At 41.4% G+C, this 12897-nt stretch overlaps 1 protein-coding gene across 1 annotated transcript; it reads left to right on the plus strand.

Annotated features, from left to right (window-relative positions):
- The first annotated feature begins 462 nt into the window (after nucleotides 1-462).
- Nucleotides 463-8548, plus strand: LOC135462821 (uncharacterized). The gene is made up of 5 exons (XM_064740099.1): nucleotides 463-708; nucleotides 3147-3518; nucleotides 4263-4439; nucleotides 5720-5824; nucleotides 6883-8548. The coding sequence occupies exons 1-5, from the start codon at nucleotides 639-641 to the stop codon at nucleotides 7998-8000; spliced, it is 1842 nt and encodes a 613-aa protein (XP_064596169.1). The 5' UTR covers nucleotides 463-638; the 3' UTR covers nucleotides 8001-8548.
- Nucleotides 8549-12897: the final 4349 nt, after the last annotated feature.

The raw sequence follows: 12897 nt of genomic DNA on the forward strand, positions 1-12897 counted from the left end.
CAAAATTTAGTCAAACGGTCTGGGCTGTAGCTCACTTCAAAAAAAAAAATTAAAAAGGGAAATAATACGTAAGAACCGTCTTGATACAAGCATACAGTTTCGCCAAAGGGGAACATTTAGCTTCAGCGAGAATTTGTATTGTTGCTTTACGCTTATACTCCAAGTAAACAGACAAGCAACAAATGTGTTTGCGATGATCCGTGACGTCGGTGTCAGATTGAATGGCGGACGAGACTATTGAGCAGCCGGGTAGTGTCGTGTACTGCCAATTAACCACAATAAGTCTGGGTAAGAGACCCTGCTACCAAGTCCTGACCTTGTTCTACAAGGACAAGCCAATACAGGTAATCTATTTATAGAAATATATTTCAGTCATGTCGAGACATACGTCTTTCATTGGGTAAGAAAATGTGTCAACTGATATAATCGTTTGCCATTGCGTGGACCCATGTTACAAGGGAATGAACTGGATCCCGAATATCACAGGTAGTACCTGTAACACACCTAAATTTGCTTACGCGCAGTCGCATATAGTGGGCGGATAGCGACCTTTTCTATGTAGCCAGTGCAGGCTTGTATGCCAGCGTGGTTGTGAACAACGTTTATCTGCCTTGCTGAATATTGAAAGTGATCTGACAATGGCGATATCCACACTAAGACTTCGTCACCTGGCTGCCAGGATCTTTCTTCTCTGTGGATCAATTCGCAGTAAGTTCTGCACACATGAAAATGACACAAGTTGATACCTCAGCTAAAGGCGGAAAGTGCATTTGCCAGTATTGCTAGGCTGTTTTATGAGATGTGAGGCATGCTGTGGAGCTTGTATACAAGTGTGGTATCTTTGACAATGACAGTTGTGCCTACATGTGTGATATCTGTGACAGTGACTGTGGCGACTGTGTTTCAGTGTGATGTATGTGACAGTGACTGTGGTGTCTGTCTGTGAGTGTAATATCTGTGATAGTGACTGTGGTTCTTGTGTGTGAGTGGAATATCTGAAACAATGAGTGTGGTGACTGTATGTGAGTGTGATATATGTGACAGTAACTCTGTAGCCTATATGTAAGTGTGGTATGTGTGACTGTAACTCTGACGCCTGTATGTAACTGTGATATTTGCGACAGTAACTCTGTTGCCTGTACGTAAGTGGGATATCTGTGACAATAACTCTGGAACCTGGATGTGAATATCATACCTGTGATATATACTGTGAAGCCTATATGGAGGTGTGATATCTGTAACACTGATTGTAGAGCCTGAGAGTGTGATATGTGTGACTGTAACTCTGGAGCCTGTATGTGAGTGTGATATTGATGACAGTGACTGTGGTGCCTGTCTGTGAGTGCGATGTCTGTGAGAATGACTATGGTGTCTGTGTGTGAGTGTAACATCTGTGACAGTAACTCTGGTGCGTGTGTGTGAGTGCGATACCTGTGATACTAAATCTGGAGTCTGTATATGATATAGACTGTGAAGCCTATATGAAGGTGTGACATTTGTGATGGTGATTGTGGAGCCTGTATGTGAGTGTGATATACGTGACTGTAACTCTTCAGCGTGTATTTGAGTGTGATATCTACAATAGTAAACTCTGGAGCCTGTATTTAAATGTGATACCTGCGGTAGTAATTCTGGAGCCTGCATGTAAATATTATATCTGTAATATAGACTGAAGCCTGTATGAAGGTGTGATATCTGTGACAGTAACCCTGGTGCCTGTATGTGAGTACGATATCTGTGACAGTAACTCTGGTGCCTCTATGTGAGTGTGATATAAGTGGCAGTAATTCTGGTGCCTGTATATGAGTGTGATATCTGCGACAGTGACTGTGATGCCTGAGTGTAAATATGACGTATATGACAGTTACTGTGGTGCCTATATTTCAGTGTGACCTGCAAACGGCCTAGGATACTGTGACAGTCTGTTTTATTGTGACAGTCTGTGATAATGTCGTGCCTGTAAGCTAATGTGGCGCATGTGTTTATTTATTTCATTGGTGTTTTAAGCCGTACTCAAGAATATTTCACTTAAACGACGGTGACCAGCATGATGGTGGGAGGAAACCGGGGAGAGCCCAGAGAAACCCACGACCATCGGCAGCTTGCTGACAGACTTTCCCACGTACAGCCGGAGGGAAAGCCAGCATGAGCTGGACTTAAACTCACGGCGACAGGCTCCTGGGTCATTGCGCTTTGCTAGCGTGCTAACCAACTGAGCCACGGAGGCCCCCCTGGCGCATGTATCTGTCACATCTCCTTGCTTGCAAGCATATTAAACTGGTACGTACAACACTGACTGATAAGTGTGACAATGAATGCCGTGCTTGTAAGCTACCATGTATCCGTTACATGGTGGTTACAAGAGGGTGGTACCTGTAACAGTGACGGTCGTGACCGTACATCTAAGTTACTCTGGTAATTGTTTATAACACTGACCGTAATGCTTGTATTGGAGTGTGGTATCTGAGGCAGTGACTGTTGTACCTGTAACAGCGACTGTAGTAGCTGTGACAGTCGTAGCACATCGACTTACAACCACAACAATCACTGTCATGTGTACCACAGATATACACACCACCATCCTATGCGGCCTCAGAGGAAGCCATCAGGAGCTCACAGAAGGTACCACAGACACTGTCTCTGATGCCACACTCTAATACTTACAAGCACCACAAGCAGTGCAATTGACAGACACCACAGTAACCCACTTGTACAGACACGACCGTTACACTCAAATACCGACTCCACAGTCACTGTCATATACACCATCTTTACATACAGACAACACAGTCACTGGCGCAGATATCACAGTCATACGCAACCGTGGTTGGGTGTGGGTTTCACCCGGGCGCTGTCTGGTTTCCTTCCGCCTGGCCGCCTCCGTGTACCAGTAAGCGAAATATTCTTTAGAACAGCGTAAAATTCCAATCAAAGAAATAAATAAACAAACATATATTGTATGTAGGTACAAGTACATTATCATACCTACATGTATCTTTATATATTCCTACCTATCATACCTAGATGTATCTATTATATATATATATAATAGGTGTATATTATCACACCTACACGTAGGTGTTTTGTACACGTGCATTTTAACGCCTGCGTGTATGCATTATAATGATCAATCCCATTTTTATCAGTTTCAGGCGCCGTTTCAGTTCAGCATCGCAAAGCACCAATCTTGGCCAACATCAACGATACAGCAGTTACGTTGCCGTGTGACTTCACTACGTCATCTTACGAAATACCGCAGATCACGTGGCACCACGAGATACATGGAGAGAGAAGGAAAATCATGCAATATAATATTCACAATCGCCTGTTGTCTTACGGCGAGTTTGCTGATCGCGTAGCCCGTGGGGACCGAGGGGCACTGGTTCTACTGAGGCCCAGGCCAAGGGATTCCGGGAATTATACGTGCGAGGTGGAAGTGGACACTGATGACACCAGCTGGGTTAGAACCACAGTCACCCTGAATATAACAGGAGAGGTGCCACCTCCAACAGTCAGGCGTAAGTCCCACTTGACTCAACGTGACTCAATTTAATATTACAACTACATAGATGATTCTTTGCAAGAAAACTATATTCCGCACTTCTTACAATGACATATACTAAATCTCGTGTTCCGAATCTCATAACCAAGTTAAATCGATGAATCAGACAATTTGTATTCCGGAATGTCGATTTCATTTACCTTCTTTTGAAAACGAACACGATACATGTATTTTGTGCAATACTCGGGCTGTGTGCTTTGAAGAAGAAAATGACTGACGTAGGGTTGTATATATATTGTATATATACAATCTGCAGCTGATTTTTTGTACCTATTGACAGGCAAGGTTTACTCAGGGTCTGCGATTTTTTCTCTTCACTCATAAACCTGATGCTTCATACGCTCAAAAATGAATCCGTTAATTTTAACAGAGAGTCTGTTGTCTAATTGATGGATGGATCTATTCTGTTATTTTAACACAATATTGTGTCATATTCAGCAAAGTATTCTGTTAGTCTAATCTTATGTTAAGATAATAGAATATGTGTGTTTTATTTAACGAAATAATCTGATGCGATAGCAAAATACATTCTGGCATCATTCAGAAAGCAGAGTTTCTGATAAAATAACAGATTCATTTTTTGAGTGTATAAGCTATATATTCTTCAGTACAAGCCGTAAACACCGATGGAATGATATAAACCGTGATACAAGCCAACTAAACAGACTGCTGGTACATATACAAATATGTTCTCTTCCAGCTTCTCCGTCGGACGTGACGGAGAAACAAAATGGCGGCTTACTCTTCCAGGTTGCCATTTTCTGGATACTTCCGGTGATATGTTCATTCTTACTGGTCAGGAAGGGGTTTAATGTCTGCAGGCAAACACGTGAGAAGACCCCGGGGAAGAAAATTCACAGAGACCTCTTGGGAATTGGTATGAAGATACAGGTTATTGAATGCATACTGGTTGTTGTGACCGAGTTCTGTTTGGCATGGCGCTGAAGCACGAACCATACTTGGAGCCCACATCATCGAGTATTCGTTTAATAACCTGTTTATTATACACCAAACATTATTCAGTTTAATTAAAGGGCAAAATTAGTCAATTTCGTCGCCAAACAAGAACCTTTGACGCAAAAATGTAAGGCAGTAAAACGTGTAATAATATTTTTTTGTGAATACAGCGAAAATGTACAGGATGAAAAGACACTGTGTCACTGGATGACGTCAAGAAAACGTCACGCTGCTAATGGTGATGTGCAATGTCATCGTTGCCAGTGGCGACGTGCATTGTGAAACATATGCAGCGCGATCGTCACTACGTTACAAGATAGGCAAACGTCGAATGTGTATGATAATCTTGAAAATATCACGTGAGACATGTTTTACGGATATAAGAGACTCCAATCTATTCACATTTTCCTGTGGTGTGTTTTGCTGAGTATATCTGATGATAAACTGTAAAATTAAGCGTTCACTATTTTGCATAAAAAATTTTGTTCAAATTTTGTAAAATATGGCCTACAAAAACATGCATGCGTAATGACCATTATGTTCCTCTCGTATCAATGAGTCGCCGTTTTAAGCTCATCTTTTTCCCTTGTTACGCTGTGGTGTTTCTGTCCTGACGCCTTTATGAGCACACGCACATGTACCCTCGCAAACTGTGACATATATTCAATTTTTCCATCGAAACAACAGCGCGTGTCAAATATTTATTTATTTGACTCATGAATATTTCACTTATACGACCGCAGCCAGCATTATGGTGGGAGGAATCCGCGCAGATCCCGTGGAAACCCACGACCATCCGCAGGTTGCTGGAAGACCTTCTCACGTACGGCCGGAGAGGAAGCCAGCATGGGCTGGACGAACTCACGGCGACCGCATTAGTGACAGGCTCCTGGGTCGTTACGCTACGCTAGCGCGCTAATCAACTGAGCCACGGAGGCCCCCGTGTCAAGTAAATACCTTTACAAGTAACATCACGGCAGTCAAATGTACTATAACCGTATTGTGTAAATGTGTGTACTTGTATTTCTACAACCTGGTCTTTTCTCTGTAATTACAGCTTCATATTCTGCTTGTTGTAGATAAATCTGCCTTTGTTCGAATTAGCCATAATGTCATGTAACTTGGTCCTTTTGATATAAACTATCAGATTTAACATTATTGCATTATTGTATAATTTGCTATTCTTGGTCCATTTTACAGCACAACGACCTGTTGTTGTTGTTCTGGTGATCGCCTTGTGCTTCTTCTTCACGGCCACTATATGTACTGCGGCGGCTTTGTCCGGCACCACACCGGAAGTAACAAGTGAGTATTGATTTATTTATTGATTTGATGCTGTTCAGTGCCGTACTCAAGAATGTTTCACTTATACGTTGGCGCTCAGGTTTATGGGTACACACCGAAGTGCCCTGGGTAAGCTACTGGGGTATCTGACAAATCTCCTGGCTTAAAGCAACAGCCACAACAATAGGAGCTGAATACCAGAATGCAACCTCAAAGGTAAACGATCTGACAGTGGCAGCGATTCAGCGCTTTAAGCCTCTGAGACAGTCATAGGACAGCACCTACAAACGCTATACTTTCTATTACTTATTTGAAATTTTGAGAAACGTCTTCGCATCGTAAGCGAAATGCCATTTACCCAGTTTCATTAGGCTGTCTTGGGCTTAGGTCATACTTAATCCTCAATTTGAAACAGTTTACCAAGCTAAAATTGTGACTTACGCGTAGAGTTTTCCTTTAAATTTGAAGAGTGACAAAGTTTAAAATAACTGTTATAGTTCAGATATAAATTTTAAATAGAATGCGTCAAGTTAATTAAGGATAAATCTGACATAAATCTAAGAAAGTTTCGTGATCCTTGTGGTTGGGCTTAAAATTTAGGAGTTTGAAATTAACAACCTTGGATACTTAATTTAGGTAGCGTTAAAGTGTCCAGTGGCTTGTTGAACTGTTGTGTTAGTCTGCTTGGGGGGCCAAGTCTGGTTTCCTTGACATAGCGTCGTAGCCACACCACACTATAACTGTTTCAGTATGGACATGTTTTTTTTTTATAAATTAAACTGGGAAATATTTCTGCTTAATATTTTGCAATATTTAGTCAGTGAGGACATTGAAATTATCCTATATGATGACTGACTCTTATATAGATTAATAAGAAATAAAATCATGTGACGTCATTTTTACTTCAATTGTAGGTGCTGCTTGTTAATAATCGCTTCGATCACCTTTACATGTATACAGAAACGTACACAAGCGTATACCGCTTGGGATAAATTGGTTTAGTCTTACAGTATCACAAATAGTTGAACTTTTCTACACAAAGAAGCTGTATTATTTCCTCTAATTCTTCTTTCATACAGATTACTACAGCCGCGTAGGGCTGGGAACAGGACTAGTTGGGACCCTGCTCCTTATAGCAGCTTTGGTGTGGCTGTGTGTGCGGCCAAAGCTCTTCAGGAAGAAACCGGCTCGTGCTTTAGACGCCGAAGCCGGAAACACGGAATTGAACCAATCAACGTTATCCATGGAAGAAACATTTCATGACGCTAAAGCGGATCCGTCGGCCATTGTGATGAGCCCACAGATGAGGGATACGAAAATCAAACCAGAAGAAAGTAACTCTCTCTTACCGCACACAGCCGCTGTTAAGGTTGAAAAAACAGAACCGGAAGTAAAGACATTACACACTCCTGAAAATGAAATAGTCACCGGCATGACGGCAATGACTTACAAGGATATTTTTATCACGACAAAGTCGGGTGTGTATCAGTTTGACCTCTCGAAGTCGACGTGGCACCCTCATCCTTTACGTCGGAAGGAAGACTTGTTCGCGATTACGAAATCTAAAAATGATTTATTGATAACCGCCATAAAGAAGACGCCCAAAAAGAAAGATTCCAGTCTTGTGTTACGGGTGAAAACTGCAGAGGAAAAAGTATACAAAATTCGTTTGGAGTCAAATTCTACGATAACGTGGGCCCTGACAAGTCGTGATGAAAAATACGTGTATTTGGCTGTGACCAACCCAGCCATGGTGGTGAAAAAATCCATAGAAAACAAAAAGGAAATAAAATTCAGCGTAGGTTTGCTGAAGAATCCCACATGTATCATTCAGAATTCGTCTGGTCAACTCGTCGTCGCTGATTCGCATAAGCACGACTTGCTGGTTTTCGAAGAAGATGGCGACTTTGTTACCTCCATGAAAATATCTGTGCCCAAGAAAATGGAGGATGAAATGAAAGGTTGTAACAAACTGGCTTTAGGATCAGACGGCAGAGTATATGCGACGGGTCTAAATTCTAAACATATTCTGGTCTTTTCGCCTGACTTCAGATTTGAGAGACTGATACCTACAAAACCAGTAGGGAGCTTAACTATATCGAGCCTCATGGTGCTTAACGACTCGCTTTACGTCGCTCACGAAGACTGTATCCGTGTCCACCCACTTAAATCCCATTCATCGATGAATGACGATTAATTGTATGAACATAATCTAAATCCTGGCTCTTCATCACATGTTAACAGATACTGTAATAATCCATGGCGTTCATACAGAGTGAACATCCGACTTCATGTAAATACATACAGTTTTTTGTGCTTTGTTTTGCACAAATACCTATAAAATGTGTTGTGTTCCATGGATTTTGGAAGCCGATTTACTCTGCATTGCGATTTTTTGCTGAAGTAAATATTCAAACATTCATTGTATTGCTTATACTGTGTTATAATGCTTTTGCTTACGTCTTGTAAATTCGACTTAGCCGTAATATAAATCACATTTTCAAATTATATCAATTAAAAATTAGCATTTGTCATGTTTGTATTCGACACCTTTGTGAAAACCGGCTTTGTGGAATTAGTCCGTTACTCAGTGGGCCTTCAACCTAAACAGAGACTGTCGATTTCTCTGGGCTATGTTTGTTTTTATTCTTACACCACAGTTGTATTTTATTTCTTTTTCGCGCGTAATAATGTCCAGATCGACGTAGAACAATAAAGAATTAGAACTGCCAGCAGTTTCACGGCTAACAAGCAGTCTTCGTTATTTTGTTTTCAGCTTCTCCTTCAGCGCCTACGCTGAATTTCTCATTGTAGTGTCTGAACATACCGATGGTTCTAAATGTCACGCATAAGCATTGTTGTTCTGGCATTTTACAAACTTATAACTGCTGTCGGCTAGGCGGCAACTGGTCGAGTTGATAAAGTTTTGTTTCTTTTAACCACTTCTATCGACATACTACAAAAGTTACAACACCACCAGCAGCCGCAACACCAATCTAACTTTCGTAACCCTAATCTTGTCATATGAAATCAAAAGTCAGGCCCTTTAGTTTAGGTCGATGCATGTAATCAGTTACCACAGAGAACTCTCCATTGCGTAAGTACGCTCCTGTATGCATTTGACAGGACAATACAGTGTGGTACATGTGAGAGCCATTTTGCTAACTTTGGGTCGTCGTATATTCTGAACTTTTCATTTGAGCTGCACAATTTTATGTGGAAGAAAGACAATGTATATTTACCCATTTTCAGCTTCATTTGGGCAAATTATTTCTAGTGAGCTGACAAAAAAATGAAAACAAAAAACAACAATTCGGTACAGAGCTTGAAGTGCAATTTACAGGGACATACATGGCACAGGATGGGTGGGGGTGGGGTGGTGGCGGATTGGAAATAAAATCACATTCGTCATCAGCGTGACAAGCTATGTATATCCCACTGCACACGTGTTAGTTACAAATTCCAAAATATACACAAGGAAAAAAGTTAAGCACCCCCTGCTAAGATAAATCATTAAAAATTCCCATTAATTACAACTGTAATGCCAGTTATGATGATGACGAGAATGATGTTTCTTTGAACGATTGCGGTCATTCAGGTTTGACACTAACGTAAGAACTTAGTGTCTTGCTCAACGTTACAGATGGACGAATGAGCGTTTGGAGGCACAAGAACACAGCGTATACACCCACGAACATCCACCCATATGTTCCTTATGGAGGGGGTTCTGTCATGGTTTGGGGGCGCATCTCGTACGACTGCAAACTGGACTTGGTCTCAAGACTTGGACTTGAGAGGCGACAGTTACACCCTTTCGGCAGATGAGACGCAGATTGGAAGCTGTTACCCGGACTAATGTGGGGGCTTTACGAACTATTAACCTTTGGCTCTAGGGATGTGTTCTACACACTCAGACATTTTTACTTAAACATTTACGCCCTATAAAGTCAACTGAACTCTGAAGTTCAGTACTTACAAGCCACTTTTATTTTGTGAAAAATACACTTTTGATTTGGCTAACGATATCCTGAATAAATTGTAAAGTCTGATGTCATTTATGGTGATTTGTTTTTGACAGAATGTTGCACTTTTTGTTCACAACCGTTGCTGCGGTATCAGTTTGCCAGTAATCTCCCAAAACCAGTGATTTTATGTGTCAGTGCAGACTTTTCAGGGGGTGCTTTTTCACTGTGTATAGATCGGTCACGTTTCTTAATTTGCCTGCGTTGAAGTTCTACAGTTATGAGCGATGGGAATAATTCTTTTCTCCAGCATGCGTCAATCCAATACTAAAGTTGTCTCTTCATTTTGAATAAACTCTAGGTCTGTTTGTGCTACACTGTACTCTCACCCTACAATATTGATCGCTGTTGTTGAAGTCTTCGGGCCACTTCCCTTGCGGATATCTTACCCGTGATATCAGCGCCTGCATTTATCCATTTTTGCATTGCTGATTAATTTATCGGTTTACACTGCCCATTCCCTAAATTTCCACACGTACATGTGTTATGTTGGATTTTTTTTTTATTTATTGCAACACGTACTTTAATGATTCGAATAGATCATGGAACTTAATTAGATACTGAAATAGCGGTGATGGTAAGTAATGGATCTCTGGCTTCCTCCTCTATGACACGGCGTCGATCATACTGATTGTCACACTGCAATTTTTTTTTACTGAATTTTACTTTCACGCTTCAATGTATTTTACATACGTCACAGGAGAATAGTATTCTGCCATGGTTACAAGTTACAAGTGAACATCCTGGGTATACGAATGTCTATTTCGACGCATAGATTCTGCCATGGGTACGTGTACCGGTGAACGGTATTCTGCTATGGATACAAGTTATAAGTGAACAGTATTATGTCATGGTTACAAGATACAGCTAGATTGTATTTTGCCATGGTTACGAGTTACTAGTAAACGGTACTCTGTCATGCTTACCAGTTACAGGTCAAAAATGTTGTACCATGGTTACGAGTTACCAGTCAACAGTATTCTGCCGTGGTTACGAGTTACCAGTGAACGGTATTTTGCCATGCTTACGAGTTACAAATGAACAGTATTGCCATGGTTACAAGTTACCAGTGAACAGTATTCTGCCATGCTTACGAGTTACAGGTGAAAAGTGTTCTGCCATGGATACTAGTTACAGCTGAACAATATTCTCACATGACACGATACTGAATAGATTTCAACATACAAGACGATGTCGACAAGATTGGGAAAACAACGTTTGAAATAAAGATCACTGTCACAAAACTTCATATCACACATACCCACATGTGAGGTACAGATATTCACACCATGATGGTGGAAGACAAGTGGTCTTCAATAAACGATACACTGCGCAAATAACCACAAAAACGTCGTTGCTGTAACTTACTCTCGTGCAATAAGAGCAAAATTTGGCATGTCCTACTTGTTACTAGCCTTTTCGTAAATGCGGTCAGTTATGTGATATATGGCCACAAAACGACGTTATTGACTGAAAAGCAATACAGAAATAATGTGTACACGATGTTTTGTGGAAGCAAGCCTTGTCTCAGCTGAAGCTCTGTTTTAAGTCTGTCTGTAAATTTCCCACTTTCGTATCCCAGTTACCGGCCCCAATAGCACAGGTGACAGAGCGTCCGTTTCGGCAGGCTGTAGATCCAGAGGAAGGATCTTAAAAGAGGAAGTTGTGACTTCCTCGTTTGGCGTTCAGCTTTAAGGGGATAGATAATGCAACGACTGGTTCTAAGGACTCTTTTGTCGTCGTATAACTGAAAGATTGTTAAGTACAGCATTAAACCCCAAGCACTCACTTATTCGTATGACAGTTCGTGTTAACTGGTTACCTCTCTATGCATGTGAACGTCGGATAGATGCGATTACAGTAGAAATAAGAGAGTGCGGTCTGCATATAGGTTATTTATTTCGTATTAATGTTCAAAGGAAACAAAACATAACAACATAGTAAGCACTGATAGAAACGCCATTAAATTCTATATCTGAGAATACTTTCTTGTATTTTTGTACAATTTTTTAACCAAATCAAATACTTATAACAATCACCTCACATCTCTCGCTATGTAGTAAGTGCTCTATGTAAAACACGCTTTTTTGAGTTGGTTAGCCCGCTAGCGCAGCGTAATGACCCAAGAACTTCTCACCAATGCGGTTGCTGTGAGTTCAAGTCCAGCTCATGCTGGCTTCCTCTCCGGCCGTACGTGGGAAGGTCTTTCAGTAACCTGCGGATGGTCGTGGGTTTCCCCCGGGCTCTGCCCGGTTTCCACTCACCATAATGCTGGCCACCGGCGTATAAGTGAAATATTCGATAATATAAGTTGTGACTTCATTAATCCCAAACGTTATCCCTGTTACATTAACCCCAACATAGCATCCGGGCTTCCGTGACCCAATGGTTAGCGTTCTACAGCACATAAACATTACACAGGAGCATCTTACGATTGCCATCTCTTTGAGTTCAAGTCCAGCTCACGCTGGCGTCCTCTCTAGTCGTACGTGAGAGTGAGTGAGTGCTTGGGGTTAAATGTCGTACTTAACAATTTTTCAGTCATATGACGACGAAGGAGTCATTAGGGTGCATGTACGTGTAATGTGCCTCCTTGTTGCAGGACGGTTTTCCACCGCTCTTTTATCTAGTACTGCTTCACTGAGACGACTTACCGACGGTAAGTAAGCCGTCCAGCTCGAGCCATTATACTGATACGGGTCAACCAGTCGTTGCAGTTTCCTCTTCATGCTGAACGCCAAACGAGGAAGTTGCATCTTCATCTTTTAAAGTCTTAGATGGGACTCAACCCAGGATTGACCCTGGATCTACCGCTCCCGAAGGGGTCGTAGGTGAGAAGGTCTGCCAGAAACCTGCGTGCGCTTCTCCCGAAGTTTGGCCGGTTTCCTACCCCATAATGCTGGCCACCGTTATACGTATGTAAATGAAATATACTTGAGGATGGTGTAAAACTTCTATCAAAAGTATAACATTTAATCCAGTTAAATGTACACAAAGCAGGTAATAATGTTTCCAGTTTTCCATTCCTCTTTCACCAGATGCTGACTTTAGTTTTAAATGGCCTTCTTCTTT

The sequence above is a fragment of the Liolophura sinensis genome, chromosome 2 (genome assembly GCF_032854445.1).
Source record: "Liolophura sinensis isolate JHLJ2023 chromosome 2, CUHK_Ljap_v2, whole genome shotgun sequence".
Classification (NCBI taxonomy): domain Eukaryota; kingdom Metazoa; phylum Mollusca; class Polyplacophora; order Chitonida; family Chitonidae; genus Liolophura; species Liolophura sinensis.